Consider the following 17,249-nt stretch of genomic DNA (forward strand, 5'->3'; position numbering starts at 1 on the left):
ACAAGTGATTCTTTCGGGCTTAAAAGCTATTCTCTGCTTATGGATAGGGCCTACAGGTCTGACTTATGGTCATTGCAGAGCTAAAATGTTACATCTTGTACTTATGGAGGTTATGTCTATTTCTGATTGGGATATGAAACAGGGAAGAGTGTTACTTACAATTTGGCAACCATTTTTAGAATCATTGACTCCCAATGCTCGAAGTCGTGTTTTGTTAGGAAGACCTTAAGAATTATTATTATTTTTTTTTAATAATACAGTCCTGGGAGGGGAGAAATTAGTTATATAATTAGTTAATATAAATTGTTTAAATGTTTAAATAATTAAATACATATGTTCTGGATATTGGGTGGGAGGTTAGATGGGTGGAAGGAGGTGGGTTGGTATGGTGGGATTAGAGATTGACATTGAAAATAGTTTGAGCCTTATATTTGTTATTTACATTGATATTCTTTCTGTATTGATAGATTTTGTATGTGCTCAATAAAAATGATTAAAGTTAACTTTGTAGATATCCTTAAATCTGTATCATGAAGATATATTTCTACAAATCTTTAAAAAACTGTAATTTAAACCTGTAATATGTAAAATAAAATCTTTATTACATAGGTTTTAAATTTCTCAAAAATGTACAGACTGGAAAGTACAGCCAATGTGGTCAAATTAATCATGCATTAAAACTGAAAACTTATAGCCCTAAACACAAGGACATCTAATGCCAACGGTTTGTACTTGTCTCTAAAAATAGGTGGACTGTCTAGTACACAAATTCATTCTCAATTCATGGTCTCTTACATGAGGACATTCTTATCTGTCCTCTCTACTGTACATACACATTAAACTCAATTTTAACTTAATGGCAGCATCATGGTCCACATGATTGTATTACATGCTTATTTCTCCAGCGGGGCATAATTCAAGAGCTTCTCAATCAGATCCACATGTGCCAGAAGCATACGACGGCAGCAGTATCTCTTCAAACCCAGGGCATCAAGAGCGTCACTGCAAAGGAAAGATAGTGATATATAGTCCTAAAAAAATTGATTAGCAAAAAAGAATATAAACAAACAGATAATGCAGCCACGATTTGGAATACTAAAACCAAATGCTGGAGAGTGGTATATTCTGTACCACCTACACTGCAAAAAAAATATTGTACATCATTTATACCACTAGTGCTGGCTATATTTATGTAAAATTATTCTAGGTCAGCAGCAAAACTCTTCCATCTCCTTTACTCCGTTTCTAGATTGTTTACAATTATGAAGGCTGGTGCCATAACCCAGAAGGCTCATGGTGCTGTAACCCAGTTCTAATTGGGCTGAAAACCCAAAATAAGGAGAAAGGTATGAATTCCTTCAAGAAACTGACAAAGACAGGAAGGAATGGCAGGACTAAATTGCCTTTTCCCCCATCCCCAAATGAAGGAAATTGATATGCCACAAAAAAATCTATGCGGAGACCAGTGATATGGAATATTCACAACTACAGTCATGTGAAAAAATTAGGACACCCCATGAAATATTCAATTTTTTCTTAAACATCTCTATCATATCTCCCCTCTACCGCCTTTCCTCCAAAGTATACAGATTGTGATCTTTGAGTCTGTCCCAATACTCCTTATGATGAAGGCCATGCACCATTTTAGTAGCCTTCCTCTGGACAGACTCCATCCTTTTTATATCTTTTTGAAGGTGCGGCCTCCAGAATTGAACACAATATTTTAAATGAGGTCTCTCACCAAAGTCTTATACAGGAGCATCAATACTTGCTTTTTCCTACTGGCCATACCTCTCCCTATGCAACCTAACATCCTTCTAGCTTTTGCCGTTACCTTTTCAACCTGTTTGGCCACCTAAAGATCAGCACATACAATCATACTCAAGTCCCGTTCTTCTGTCGTGCACATAAGTTCTTCACCCTCTAAACTGTACTCTTCCCTCGGGTTTTTGCAGCCCAAATGCATGACCTTACATTTCTTAGCATTAAATTTTAGCTGCCAAATTTCAGACCATTCTTCAAGCTTTGTCAGTTCTTTCTTCATGTTATTCACACCATCTGACATGCCTACTTAAGAGGCAAATCTTACCCGACAATCCTTCTGCAATATCTCCATTGATCACTAACCTCTTTCACTTTCCACTCAACCAGTTCTTGACCCAATCTGTCACTTTGGGACCCATCCCGAGGCCACTCATTTTAATTTAGATGTCTGTGTGGAACACTGTCAAAGGCTTTGCTAAAATCTAAATTCACCACATCTAGTGCACCTATCCAATTCTCTGGTAACCCAGTCAAAGAAATTGTTCTGATTTGTCTGACAAGACCTACCTCTAGTGAATCCATGTTGCCTCTGATCTTGTAATCCAGAGGATTCCAAAAACTTGACCATTCTCTGTTTTAGAAGAGTTTCCATTAATTTGCTTACCACAGAAGTCAGACCATGGTAGGACGTCTACAATCGTGACACCCGTTTGGAGAATCGGCCCCCTTAGTTCCCATGTTAGTTAACTGCTATTAATAGTGGACCCTTTGTAAAGCATCTTTTGAAATTATCATGGCAATATCAAAAATTTCATACCCTTCTGTATATTCTGCCTGCAGAAGACCAAGATAAGCCTCCCATTTATTTCCAACAATTTTGCCACATGTGAAACACCGAACTGGGATAATCATTCTTCCACCAGAAGAGCTGTTTAAAACAAAAGAATATAATTAAAAGGTAGCGATTAAAACATACACCACACAGACCAGACAAAGCCTTAATAGAATTGTAATTAACGAGGGTATTTTTGTAAAGCCTTTTCAGCATGTAAACCTACTTTAAATATGAAAAAAGCTCTTATAAAATTTATACAATGGAATATGTTCATAAAAAGTACATGAAAGAGCCTACACATGGAACATCAGAAATGTGCATACATAAATCTAACATGAAACATGATATGAAATATAAGAATACATGCACAAATTTATAACATCTTAAAAACTACTGGGCATGGTTTAGCACCCTGGCTTATTATAAAACTATCCCCTAATTCCATAATACTAATGCCAAAATGTAAGTGCTATTTGGCATGCTATTATTATAGAATAATAGCACTTATATGCATAAGTGTTATGTATATACACAATGGTATTCAATAATGTAAGTGCACAAGTTGCATAGGGTTAGAGTCAATAAAGTGCACCAGAATTTAGGCTCGCTACAAGAATGGAGGGAGGGGATATACTGGAAATTGTGGAATCATGGGGAAGACCAAGGGATGGGGGTGGCAAGGAGATGAATGAGAAGAGGAGAGGGAGCGAGAAGTAGAGATGTGGTATTGAGGAGACAATGAAAGATTGAAAGATATAGGAGACTGGGGAAGGTGTGAGATGGGAAATGGGAGAGCTACAGCATGAGAAAGGGAGATGAGAAGTTGGTAGGTAGCTGAAAAGTAAAAAGAAGGAAAGGGTGACATTGAGTGGATAGAGATGCAGAAAAGAAAAAGAAGGAAGAGCAAAAAAGGAAAGATCAGTATATTAAAGGCAGGTATAGTGAGGGAATGAGGCAAGAGGAGAAAAGACAGCAACCACTGGAAAACAAAGCAGAAGAGTCAAAATGGGACTAGCATGTTGGAAAAATAAAATGTCCGTACAACAGAGGTAGAAAAAGTGTTATTTTAAGTTTATTACCTGAAGTATGCTAGCTTTGGGATGTGTGTAACTAGTGGGGTACCAGACAGCTGATGGGGGAGTGAGGGCTTTGGGTGGGCAGTGGCCCTGAGCCCAAAGTGGATGGGAATTAAATTTTTTTTCCTGCCCAAATGGAAAAAAAATACCTAAGCTGGTGGGGGAGCCCAAGGCCCTGCCAGCTGAAGACCTCTTCCTCCAGTCCAGCAGCCAGAGCTATCCAAGCTCTGAAGCTGGTGGCAGCTTAGGGACACTGCCACTAACTACAGAGATTGGAGATTTCTGGCTGCCAGACCGGAGGAGGTAGTCTTCAATTGGCAGGGCTTTGGAATCCCCACCAGCCATAATAGGGGGGGGGGGGGTAATTTTTGGTGGATCTGGGCCCAGGACTCCTGTGTGTTCAGTACAAAAAAGTGCATATCTGTTTTATTTCTCCATCATTGTAATACTTGCTTATCAAACTTTTAGGAAGTCAATCAAAACTTATCTCTTTGACAAATTCCTCTGACTCCATTTCTACCATGATGTATTTCTAAAACACTTCTAGGAAAAATTGATTAATTTTGCCATGTTAATGTAATTTTGAAAGTTTTTTTGTAATATCGCTGTCTGTATACAGTCTCTTCCTCTGTAAACTGCTCTGAAGTGTTTGTGGTATTGCAGTATATAAAAATAAAGTTATTATAATTTTTTGGAGTTCCCAGTTCAATTTCTATTTGTGATCCCTTGTTCTCTATTTGGTAAAGGTCATAACATAAGAATAGCCATACTGGGTCAGACCAATGGTTTATCAAGCCCAGTAACCCATCCTCACGGTGGCCAATCCAGGTCACCAGTATCTGGCAAAACCCCAGAGTAACAACATTCCATGCTACCGATCCAGGACAAGCATTGGCTTTCCCTTATGTCTTTCTCAATAACAGACTATGGACTTTTCCTCCAGGTAATTGTCCAAACCTTTCTTAAAACCAGCTACGCTATCTGCTCTTACCACAACCTCTGGCAATGCATTCCAGAGTTTAACTGTTCTGAGTGAAAAATATTTCCTCCTGTTGGTTTTAAAAGTATTTCCCTGTAACTTCTTGTAATTTTTGAGGGAGTGAAAAATCGATCCACTGGTACCTGTTCTACTCCACTCAGGATTTTGTAGACTTCAATCATATCTCCCTTCAGCTGACTCTTTTCCAAGCTGAGGAGCCCCTTTATTATCTTGGTTGTTCTTCTTTGAACCTTTTTTCTGGTACCACTATATCTTTCTTGAGATAAGGAGACCAGAATTGAATGCAATACTCCAGGTGAGGCCACACCATGGAGCGATACAGAGGTATTATAAAATTCTTAATCTTATTAACCATCCCTTTGTTAAGAAATTCCAAGAATCTTGTTTGCTTTTTTGGCTGCCGCTACCACACATTGGGTGGAAGGTTTCATCATATTGTCTACAATAGTGTATCTCAAACTGTGTTCCAAGGCATACTAGTGTGCCTCCTAAGATTTCAGGTGTGCCATGACACACTGGGGAGGAGGAGGGGCACGTCCTGAAGACAATCAGTGGGCGCCAGCACCTATCCTCTCTGGCCCTCTTTCCTTCTGGCACTCCCCACTGGCATCTCAGGGCCTGCCTGGAGGGCCTTCACACACAAGCGGACATTGACATGATGACATCATGCATGCATGTGATGTCATCATGGCAACATCCGTGCCATGGCCACTATCCAGGAGCCATGGCCACTATCTTTAGTGTGCTGTGGCTCGAGAAAGCTTACAGGACACTGGTCTACACTGACACCCAAATCCTTTTCTTGGGGGCTAACCTCCAAGGTGAACCCTAGCATCTGGTAACTGTGATTTGGGTTATTCTTCCCAATATGCATCACTTTGCATTTGTCTACATTAAATTTAATCTGCCATTTGGATGCCATGTCTTCCAATTTCCTAAGGTCCACCTGCAATTTTTCACAATCCGCATGCGTTTTAACAACTTTGAACAGTTTAGTATCATTGTTCCAATTTCCAGATCATTTATAAATAAGTTAAATAGCACCGGTCTCAGTACAGACCCCTGCCGCAGTCCACTGTTTACTCACCTCCATTGAGAAAAGTGACCATTTAACCCTACCCTCTGTTTTCTATCCAATAACCAATTCCTAATCCACAGCTGAACTTTGCCACCTATCCCATGACTCTTTAATTTTCTCAGGAGCCTCTCGTGAGGAACTTTATCAAAAGCTTTCTGAAAATCTAGATACACTATATCAACTGGCTCATTTGTTTATCCACACCTTCAAAGAAGTCAAGCAAATTGGTGAGGCTGAACCCGTGCTGACAGTCTAGGTTTTGCTGTGAAATCATTTAAAGTTGTATCAGGTGTGGTAGTAATAGCACGTGGAGAGATTGGGGCGGGCGGGGCGACCTTCTTAACTGGTGCCCTGGGCGCCAGCAGGTCTAAAAGCAACCACCGAGTCTTAACTAAGGACCTGATCAGCTCCCGGAGCCGCCAACCCCAACCGACTCGAAACCCCCTTGCACAAGGCCGGACCCCTCCGCTCTCGCCCAAGGCCCAGCCTTGCAGCGGCCAACGTTTAAAGCCCGTTAAACCTCTGCCAGCGACTCCAGGGAACCCGAGGACCCCGTTGCATTTCCTTTCTTACCCGCGAGAAGGATCAGCGCAGAGTCGGCCACAATAGAACGGCAGAGGCTATTGGGAGACTGGAGCGAGGCTCGCGACGAAATCGGCTCGTGGCGCACCAGCTTGAGGCTTGGACTGCAGGAGGTTACGGTGCCTCGGAGAGATCATGCGCGCAGCGCTGCTTCGCGGAGCGGGCGCGTGCCTCTTCGCTGCCGTTGAGCTTGCGGCGCGCGCTGGGCTTCTCGCCTTTCCCCGCCAGGCAGCGCGAGCCGTCCGAACGCTGTGTGGAGAGAGAGGGTTGGCGGGCGGCGCGCGCCACGGCAGGCAGGTATATAAGAAATAAATGTAAGTGTTTTGGAAAAAACAAACAAACAGACCGACCAACCCTGTAGCGCTTGTCTCGGCTTCGACAGGTTACGCTGGGGCTACACGTGTGAGAAAAAGTGGTCAGGAAAACAGCTGCGTCCGAGTCGAAGGCGCTTGAGCGGCGAGCAAGAAGTTGAGCAAAGGTGGGAAACGTTTGAGGAAAATAAAGGCGGTTCTTCGGGGGCTGAAGTACAAAGTGGCAAAGGTAGGTGAGGAATTTTGCACCTCTCGAAACGATAACGCGAATGTTTGTTTGTATTCTGGGTCCCAAAGACCTGAATTTCTCCACTGAACCTTTTTCTACTTTGCTCGACTTTCTGCATCAGCTGCTCTTTTGGTTTTCACTTGGGGTCCCCCAACTTTTTGAGTTTTCCAATTTGAGACTGTAAAAAGCAGCTGGTATTAGAAGGCTGGGAATAAATGCACCTTTTCTCCCATAAGGCACCAGAGGAAGTGCACAGAAGGCTCGTCTGCATCAGTTGCTGAAAAGAAGGTACACATTTGAGGGGTGACATAAACACAAAGAGCCATTGAATTAGCAAGGTATGAGCTGTGGTACCAGCTGTCAAGGGAGGAAATAAGCTTTCCAATATGTTTGAAGAAATCTTTAAAAACAACTGCTCTGTAAGACAACAGCTTCAAGTTTTTTCTTAATGTATCTGTAGATATGAGTATTGTAATTTTATCCATGGTGTTCACAAGAGGTTTTCTGCATAGCAGTACCATATGTCTCTATTTGGAAATCCAGGTTTACTGCTCCTGCTACAAAGCTATGCACTAATATTCCTGAAAGGCTGGTATATAGTCAGTCACAACTTCACAGCCTTTTGGCTAAGATCAAATTCAGTAAAACCTTGGATTGCAAGTGTTTTGCAACACAAGCAAAACATTTGATTAAATTTTAACTTGATATACAAGCAAGGCCTTCCAATACAAGTGCATACAGTATAACAGTATACACATATCGCATCATCACAACTGAGCCGATGGTTCTGCATGAGTGTCTGAGCAGTGCTGGAGAGAAAATAACTGGCCAGGTGTGTGACGCCCCTTTTTCCTGAGGCTCCATGATGTTTACTTTGGCCCTTTAGGGACATTGCTGGGTCTGGTGAGTATTCCATGCAGTTGTGCTTGAAAATCTCAAGTGGGCCTTAAAAATGCCTCAGAAGTCTATTCTGAGACAAGTTCATTTTGGGGCAGTAAAGATTTTAAGTTTTCTGTGAACAAAAGAACTCATAGTTGCATCAGCTAACAAGCAGATTCAGATAAGATGTTAAAAATGACCATAAGTTGTCTTGGGTAATAAAGATGCATACTTTGCAGGTTGACTTGGGGATCATTTTACTAAGCTGCAATAAAAAGTGGCCCTTGCACAGGTTTTTTTCCCCACACACTAAGGCCATATTTACTCCAGATGTCAAATGGCTGATTTTCCATTTTTTTATATTGATGGTCATGTGATAATGTTTCCCTTCTGTTACATATACATAGGAGATCAAACCATGCTTGTGAACCACTTGCAGAAGGGTGTCAATCACATCTTTCAGTTCTTCCTCTTCCACCAGTGGGAGTATACTTAGCTCCCTCTTCAGTTGTTCCTTCTGCAAGTGAACCAAGAAGAGGTGTTCTGATCTGCTCTGTTTTGGTTTTTATTATTTTCTGGTCTTTTTACTTGAGAGGCTTTGGTGCCAGAGGCCCTATATTTGGGACTACTCTGCCTGGGAAAGAATGCAGATTCCATGAAGGCGGACTGTAGCTCACAGGCCAACTTCTGGGTGTATCTGATGAGCCAACCTGCTTTGTGTTACTTTGAGACTCAAAGTCTGTTCCCCCAAGAGCCTTCTCTCCTTCTGATTTGTTAGAGGGCTAAATACAAGCCCCTTTGTTAATCCCTTCGGGTTTCAGGGAGCTGGCTGCATTTTATTCTCCCCCTATTACACTGTGAGGATTTGTGGGGGCTGAGCTTTTAGTTGATTCAGGTCTGACTGGCAGCTGAAAGGTTTCCAAGTCTGGACTGCTTGACAAAGATTTGAGTCTGAAGTGCTTCCTTACATCTGAAGGCTTGGATGTTCCAGTGGGCAGAAGTAGAGAATGACTCAGGGGGGGGGGGGGAAATCTGTCCCCGTCATTGCCCTGTCCCCTTCACCGCCCCGTCCCCTCAGCATTTATCCTTCCCTCTCACCACCTCATCGCCCTTCAGCGGCCCAAGAATCTCCCTCCCTCACCCTTACCTTTGTGGCGTAAAGAAACTTAATGGAGGAAAGGCGCGCAGCCCCTTCCCTACCTCTGGCCAAATCTATCTCCCTCCCTCTCTCCTCCTTACCTTCGCTGCGCTTTAGAAAAGAAACTGATGCCGGCAAAGCCTGCCGCCCTACAGTCACGTTTGTGTGGGCAGAAGCTTCTCCTCGGACAATTGTCATTTTATAAACACAAATAAAACAGAGCAAAGTTCAACAAAACCCATCTCCCCTCCCTTTCACAAATATCCCCTTCACTATTGTGAAAACTGAACAAACCAAATTACTACAGAATGCTACATAGAAAAATCAAGCTAACAGAATACTTTAGTCACACATGGCAAGAATAATGTTAGGGGAGTGCAACTAGGGCAACTGCCCCCTGGTCAGAGAAAGAGCCCTAAGCCAGCTGGAAGCTAAAGAAGTACAGCCTGGACTTTGCGGTCCACACAGTTATGTCTAATACCAGCTCTAGCAGGATATATATTTCAAATCTGAAATATTCTAATCACAAAATAAAAAATTTATTTTTTTTCTTTTTGTTGTCTGGTAATTTTATTCTTCAAATCACATTGGCTTTGGTTTTAGGTTCATTCTTTCTTCATCGTGGCATGGCTGGCTCCTGAAGGTGAAAATGCCGAGTCTGACACGAGCGCAATTTTTTTTACCACAGGAGTAAGACTTTTCACCGTTCCCACGGTGTGGTAAAAGGTCTTGTCCCCATTCCTGCGGGGCGGTGAAAGGTCTTGTCCCCCATTCCTCCGGTAAACCAGTTGCAAATGTCTCCATTCCTGCGGAGACCCGCGGTAAATGGTCCCCGTGTCATTCTCTAGGCAGAAGCCCATCTTCAGGCACTCTCAGCAGCCGTGGGAGTGGAAAAGGTATAGGTCAACTTTCTCAGCAGGCAACCTCTAGACCCAGGGGAGTGGTCCCTGTCCCAAAGAGCTTTCAGCCCCATTGTGCAACACTGGAGAAGGCCAGAGATGGACCTGATGACATCAGCCAAGAATGTAAAGGTGAAACATTTTTACACCCTTGAGGTGAACCAGGAAGCTTAGGGTTGGACGCATTGGTTCAATCCTGGCTGAAAAAGAGGCTGGACAGACAGAGGAGATAGTGACCCAACCGAACCCAGAGGAAATTCTAACGGATCGCGACACGGACCTGAGACCAGAGAGACAACCAAGGAAGGGGAAGTCTGCAATTGTAGTGGGAGACTCAATCCTGAGAGAAGTGGACAGTCACATAGCAGGAGGGAGAGAGGACCGACTAGTGACTTGTCTCCCGGGGGCGAGAACGAAGGACGTCATTGACAGAATAGAGAGAATCCTGGACGGAGCTGAAACAGAGGAGACAGCGGTGATAATCCACGTTGGAACCAACGACATCAGCAGGAAGAGCTACAACAGGACTACACTAACTGAGCAGTTCAGGATCCTGGGGAGGAAACTGAAGCTGAGGACAAGGAGGATAGCCTTCTCGGAGATCCTGCCAGTACCGAGGGCAGATGCTAAGAGACAGACCGAGCTGCAAGCAGTAAACGGTTGGCTGAGGAGATGGTGCGAAGAGGAGGGTTTCCACTTTGTACGGAACTGGACAACTTTTTTGGGGAAGAACAAGCTCTACAGGAGGGACGGACTGCACCTGAGCACGGCTGGGACGAGGTTGCTGGCACGCAACGTCCAGAGCAGCATAGACTTGGCTTTAAACTGAGGAGAAGAGGAAAGCCGACAGTCGACCTGACCTCGACACATCGGACCAAAGTATCAAACAAGGATACTGAACCAGAAATTTGTAAAAGAGGGCTCGGGACTGAGAGGGAACTTTTGGGAAAAGGACACAAGGACGCAATGCAGGGAGCCAATGCACAAACGAACCTAGCAAGCAGAATTAAGAGAGAGCAACAGGAGCCAGAGGGTCATCCAAACATGGGGGAGCAGGCTGAGGACAACATAGACACACCGCAGGATGGGGATGAACACAACAAAGCTCCGGGGCTGGCAACCAATGAGGAGGTTGGCAGGGGCGCCAAACCACGAGGAAAACCAGCGGAGAAGGCAAACAACCAGGACTTAAATTGCCTATACACTAATGCTAGGAGCCTAAGAGCCAAAATGGGAGAACTAGAAGTCATAGCCAGTACAAAGGACCTGGACATAATAGGAGTCACAGAAACGTGGTGGACTGACAACAACAAATGGGATGTGGCCATACCAGGGTACAAACTCTACAGGAGGGACAGGACACACAAGAAGGGTGGAGGAATAGCGCTTTATATAAAGGACTCCATACCTTCAACCAGGATAGAAACAACAGTAAGGGCGGACGACTTGGAATCACTATGGATTAAGCTACCTGGAGGAGCTGGAGCAGACATAAAATTGGGCCTGTACTATCGCCCACCTGGACAAACGGAAGCACTCGACCAGGACCTGGAGGCTGAGCTGAGGCAGATATGCAAAAGCGGAAGCGTGATGGTGATGGGAGACTTCAACTACCCTGGGATAGACTGGAGTATTGGACACTCAAACTGCACAAGGGAGACCAAATTCCTGGAAACCATGAGGGACTGTTTCATGGAACAGCTGGTCACGGAACCAACACGGGGGGATGCAACTCTCGATCTAATCCTCAATGGGCTAGGGGGACCTGCAAAGGAGGTGGCGGTGCTAGAACCCCTAGGAAACAGCGATCACAACATGATCCAGTGCAAGCTGGAAATTGGACCATCAAAGGTGAAAAGATCCACAGCGACAGCACTCAACTACAAAAAAGGGAATTATGATGGCATGAGGAAACTGGTGGGAAAGAAACTCAATGGTAGCGAAAGGAAGATGGAGTCTGTAGAAAAAGCCTGGTCCCTACTCAAGGGCACGGTGCAAGAGGCACAGAACCTGTACATCCCCAGATTCAGGAAGGGGTGCAAAAAAAACCGAACAAAAAACCCAGCGTGGATAACAACTGCAGTGAAAAAGGCGATAAGGGACAAGAAAGCATCGTTCAAAAAATGGAAAAAGGACCAAACAAAGGACAACCAAAAGGAACACAAAGAACACCAAAGGGAGTGTCACCGTGTGGTTAAAAAAGCTAAAAGGGAATATGAGGAGAGACTGGCGGGGGAAGCAACAAACTTCAGATCGACAAACTTAAAAGCGACAAATCCCCTGGACCGGATGGGATTCATCCGAGAGTCTTAAAGGAATTGAAGGTTGAAATCGGAGAGTTATTGCAAAAACTTGCAAACCTGACAATCAGAACTGGACAGATACCGGACGACTGGAGGATAGCGAACGTCACCCCAATTTTCAAAAAAGGATCGAGAGGGGAACCGGGCAACTATAGACCTGTGAGTCTTACGTCTGTCCCTGGCAAGATGGTTGAAGCACTGATCAAGGATAGCATAGTCCGGCACTTGGACGCATATGACTTAATGAAACCCAGTCAACATGGATTCAGGAAAGGGAAATCATGTTTGACTAATTTACTCCAATTTTTTGAGACCGTGAACGAGCAAATCGATAGTGGGAAGCCGGTGGACATAATATATTTGGACTTCCAGAAAGCGTTTGACAAAGTTCCACACGAAAGACTTCTCAGGAAACTACATAGCCATGGCATAGAGGGGGATATACAAAGATGGATAGGCAAATGGCTGGAAAACCGAAAGCAGAGAGTGGGCATAAATGGGAAGTTCTCCGACTGGGAGAAAGTGACTAGTGGTGTGCCCCAGGGCTCGGTACTTGGGCCGATCCTTTTTAATATTTATATCAATGACCTAGAGGAAGGAACATCCAGTGAGATCATCAAGTTTGCAGACGATACAAAACTATGCCGGGCAATCAGATCGCAGGATGATAGCGAGAAACTCCAGAGCGACTTGTGTCAGTTAGAAACACGGGCGGAGAAATGGCAGATGAAATTCAATGTGGAGAAATGCAAGGTAATGCATTTAGGCAATAAAAATAAGGAATACGAGTATACAATGTCAGGTGCAACTCTGGGGAAGAGTGAACAAGAAAAGGACCTGGGTGTGCTGATAGATAGGACCCTGAAGCCGTCGGCACAATGCGCGGCAGCGGCAAAGAAGGCAAATAGAATGTTGGGCATGATAAAGAAAGGAATCTCGAGTAGATCGGAGAAAGTTATAATGCCGCTATATAGGGCAATGGTCAGACCACACTTGGAATACTGCGTCCAACATTGGTCTCCCTACCTAAAGAAGGATATAAAACTGCTGGAGAGGGTGCAGAGACGAGCAACAAAACTGGTGAAGGGTATGGAGAAACTGGAATACGAGGACAGACTTATAACACTAGGATTGTTCTCCCTTGAGAAAAGGAGACTGCGTGGGGATATGATCGAGACCTTCAAAATACTGAAAGGAATCGACAAAATAGAGCAGAGAAGATTATTTACATTGTCCAATTTGACACGGACTAGAGGACATGTAATGAAGCTAAGGGGGGACAGGTTCAGGACTAATGTCAGGAAGTTCTGCTTCACTCAGAGAGTGGTTGACACCTGGAATGCTCTCCCAGAGGAGATTATTGCGGAATCTACCGTCCTAGGCTTCAAGAGCAAACTAGATGCATATCTCCTTAAGAGAGGCATATAAGGATATGGTGGAATATAAATTACGCCAAGTGTACACCTGGCAGGGCCTCCGCGTGTGCGGATCGCCGGACTTGATGGACCGAAGGTCTGATCCGGAGAAGGCAGTTCTTATGTTATGTTCTTATGTTCTAAATCGTTCTTCAGATATGTGAAGGGGAAGCAACCGGCAAGGGAAGAAGTGGGGCCATTGGATGATGGAGACAAAAAAGGAGTGGTAAAAGAGGAAAAAGAGATAGCAGACAGGTTAAATAAGTTCTTCACGTCAGTCTTCACGAGGGAGGATACATCCAATATTCCGGAACCGGAGGACATCGTAAATGGGGATCGGGATGAAAAGCTGGTCCAACTAGAGGTAAGCCAAGAGGATGTCATCAGGCAGATAGACAGACTAAAGAGTGACAAATCGCCAGGTCCGGACGGCATTCACCCAAGGGTACTCAAGGAACTAAGGAACGTAATAGCAGAGCCACTTCGCCAAATATGTAACCTATCCTTAAAAACTGGAGAGATCCCAGAGGATTGGAAAATTGCAAATGTCACACCCATCTTCAAGAAGGGTTCAAGGGGGGACCCAGGGAACTACAGGCCGGTGAGCTTGACCTCGGTCCCGGGAAAAATGATGGAAGCACTGATTAAGGACAGTATCTGTGAACACATAGAAAACAATGGACAGCTAAAGTCGAGCCAGCACGGCTTCTGCAAGGGTAGGTCATGCCTCACAAACTTATTGTACTTCTTTGAGGGGGTAAACAGACAGGTGGATAAAGGGGAATCCATTGACATCATTTACCTTGACTTTCAAAAAGCCTTTGACAAGGTACCGCACGAAAGACTGCTTAAAAAGCTGTGGAGACACGGGGTGCAAGGGGAGGTCCACCGATGGATCAAAAACTGGCTGGCAGACAGGAAACAGAGGGTTGGAGTGAAGGGCCATTACTCAGACTGGCATGGGGTCACGAGCGGAGTTCCGCAGGGGTTGGTGCTGGGACCGCTCCTGTTCAATATATTTATTAATGACCTGGAGGCGGGAACAAATTGCGAAGTTATTAAATTTGCGGATGACACCAAACTCTACCGCAGGGTTGAAACCATGGAAGACTGCGAAGATCTGCAAAGGGACCTAACGACGCTAGAAGAATGGGCCAAAAAATGGCAAATGAACTTTAATGTAGGGAAATGCAAGGTCATGCATGTAGGGAAAAAGAACCCGATGTTCAGCTACAAAATGGGAGGATCACTGCTAGGGGTAAGTAACCTTGAAAGAGACCTGGGAGTGATGGTGGACACGTCTTTAAAGGCGTCGGCACAGTGCGCCACAGCCTCAAGAAAAGCAAACAAAATGTTGGGTATCATTAAGAAGGGTATCACGACCAGGACAAAGGAGGTCATCCTGCCACTGTATCGTGCAATGGTGCGACCGCATCTGGAGTACTGTGTCCAATATTGGTCGCCGTACCTCAAAAAGGACATGGCGGTACTTGAGGGAGTCCAGAGAAGAGCAACTAAACTGATAAGAGGTATGGAAAACCTCTCATATACTGACAGACTGAAAAAGCTGGGGCTGTTCTCCCTGGAAAAGCGGAGACTTAGAGGAGACATGATAGAAACCTTCAAGATCCTGAAGGGTATAGAAAAAGTAGACAGGGACAGATTTTTCAGATTACGGGGAACCACAAGTACAAGGGGGCACTCGGAAAAATTAAAAGGAGACAGGTTTAAAACAAATGCCAGAAAGTTCTTTTTCACCCAGAGGGTGGTGGACACATGGAACGCGCTTCCGGAGGCTGTGATAGGCCGGAGCACGTTACAAGGCTTCAAAGAAGGTTTGGATAGGTTCCTAGAGGATAAAGGAATTGAAGGGTACAGATAAGAGTAGCGGTAGGCTATAGGGATAGTCTGGGACCATTGCTCAGGCAATGGGCCTGATGGGCCGCCGCGGGAGCGGACCCCTGGGCGAGATGGACCTCTGGTCTGCCTCAGCGGAGGCAACTTCTTATGTTCTTATGTTCTTATATGTGCTTTCCCCCATGGCCCTGCTGGATCGGGTCATGCGTAGAATCGCGTCTCACCTGGGACTTGTGATCTTAGTAGCCCTAGACTAGTCTCACTGTCCTTGGTATGCTGATCTTGTGTGTCTCCAATGAGACATAATGAAGGCAGATAAAGGCCTGAAAGGTCCATTCTGTCTGCCCAACCATACATTCTCCATAAATTAATCATTTAAATTAAATGGTCCTTTTTCTTAGATATTTCTGGGCCAGACACCCAGAGCCCTGCCTGGTAGTGTGCTTAGCTTCTATCTACTGGAGTCTCCGTCAAAGCTCACTCCAACCCATCTTAACCATCGAAGCCCTCCCCCAGACCGTCCTCAACTTAATGTCCATATATGAGCCACAGACCATGCCCAGTACTGCCCTTAGTTCCTTCAATGTATACACATTATTTTCTGATAAGAGATCCTCTGTTCATCCGACGCTTGTTTGAAACTGTCACTGTTTTCCTCTCCACCACTTCCCTTGGGAGCGCATTCCACGCATAAATCACCCTCTCTGTAAAGAAGAATTTCTAAACGTTACTCTTGAGTCTACCTCCCCTCAACCTAAAATTATTTCCTCTTCTACGTTAATACCTTTCAAGTATTTGAACGTCTGAATCGTATCTCCCATGTCACTTCTTTCTTCTAGGGCAGGGCTGCCAAAGTCCGGTCCTCGAGATCTACTGGTAGGCCTGCTGTACCCTGTCCCGGCCTACCACTAGACCACCAGAGGGGAGCAGGGTACAGGGCAGGCCTAGTGGTAGGCAGGCAGGGTACACCATTTGCTTTAGAATTTTTTTTTTCTTGGTTTTTCCTCTTCTACACTAGGTGTGTCTTAACGTCAGGTGTGTCTTAAGGAGTGAAAAATAGAGTAATTTATTTTACTTGCGCACTGAAAAACTTGTTAATGCTCAATGCATTAAGCTAATGTTATGCTAATGTATTGGGTGTTTAAATAAACACCCTGCTAAGTCAAAATGCACATTAAGATTAGTAAACATTTCCATTAGGAAGTTCTTTAAAAACAGTAGCAACGTTAAATAAATAAGTTTAATACAATTGAAGGTGGTATGGCTCTGATTTTGGCCTGGTAACCCTGAGCTATGATCAGAAGACGTTCTGGAAGGTAGCAGCTGTGATGTTGGAGGAATAGTGGAATACATTTGTCTTCTGCTGAAAACCACTTACTTGGGGTGAGTTGGGGCTGGATGGGGAGGGGGGTAGATCCTATAACACATTGCCCCATGTTCTAAAACAGGACTTGAAGGGATGGGACAGAATTTGCACCAGGGCACTATTTTTTTGTTTTACACTTGTACCTGCAGAAAGGGGAAGGATAATTAATTACTTACTAAATCACCAAGAATTTCAGACCAGTGAGGTTACTGGATCAGAGTTCCTGGTTAAGGGGGTTTTGGATCAGAGGCTTTTTTGGCTCAAGTCCTGGGTTGCAACATCTTGGGACTTCTCTCTATATTCAGCCATGTCTGCCTTCTGCTTCCTTCTATAGCCTAGTAGGTACAGCAGTGAACTGAGAAACAGAGATGCTAGGGTTCAGATCTGCTTTTCTTCATTAATATTCCTTGTGACCCTGGGCAAATCACTTAACCCTGCATTATCTCAGGTACACTTCTCCCTCCGTATTCATGGTTTCAGCATTCGCGGTTTCGATTATTCACCGTTTTTAGCTTGC

General features: G+C 44.5%; 1 protein-coding gene and 1 long non-coding RNA gene across 5 annotated transcripts in view; one reads left to right on the forward strand and one right to left on the reverse strand.

The window, feature by feature from the left end:
* Positions 1-580: 580 nt before the first annotated feature.
* Positions 581-6,468, reverse strand: POLR2L (RNA polymerase II subunit L). Of its 3 annotated transcripts, none has more exons than XM_033928677.1 (3): positions 6,327-6,468; positions 2,582-2,692; positions 581-1,002 (listed from the first exon to the last, which is right to left on the reverse strand). In XM_033928677.1, the coding sequence occupies exons 2-3, from the start codon at positions 2,674-2,676 to the stop codon at positions 894-896; spliced, it is 204 nt and encodes a 67-aa protein (XP_033784568.1). In that variant the 5' UTR covers positions 2,677-2,692; positions 6,327-6,468; the 3' UTR covers positions 581-893. The 3 variants fall into 3 exon arrangements, with proteins under 3 accessions (XP_033784568.1, XP_033784569.1, XP_033784570.1); XM_033928678.1 differs by lacking the exon at positions 6,327-6,468 and adding an exon at positions 5,958-6,092; XM_033928679.1 differs by lacking the exon at positions 6,327-6,468 and adding an exon at positions 5,763-5,807.
* A 284-nt stretch (positions 6,469-6,752) lies between these two features.
* The window catches only part of LOC117352293, an 86,074-nt gene continuing 75,577 nt past the window's right edge, over positions 6,753-17,249 (forward strand). For both annotated transcript variants that reach the window (XR_004537642.1, XR_004537641.1), the window contains exon 1: positions 6,753-6,875. This is a non-coding gene — a long non-coding RNA (uncharacterized LOC117352293). The remainder of the gene's footprint in view (positions 6,876-17,249) is intronic.

The sequence above is a fragment of the Geotrypetes seraphini genome, chromosome 19 (assembly GCF_902459505.1).
Source record: "Geotrypetes seraphini chromosome 19, aGeoSer1.1, whole genome shotgun sequence".
NCBI classification, from domain to species: Eukaryota; Metazoa; Chordata; class Amphibia; order Gymnophiona; family Dermophiidae; genus Geotrypetes; species Geotrypetes seraphini.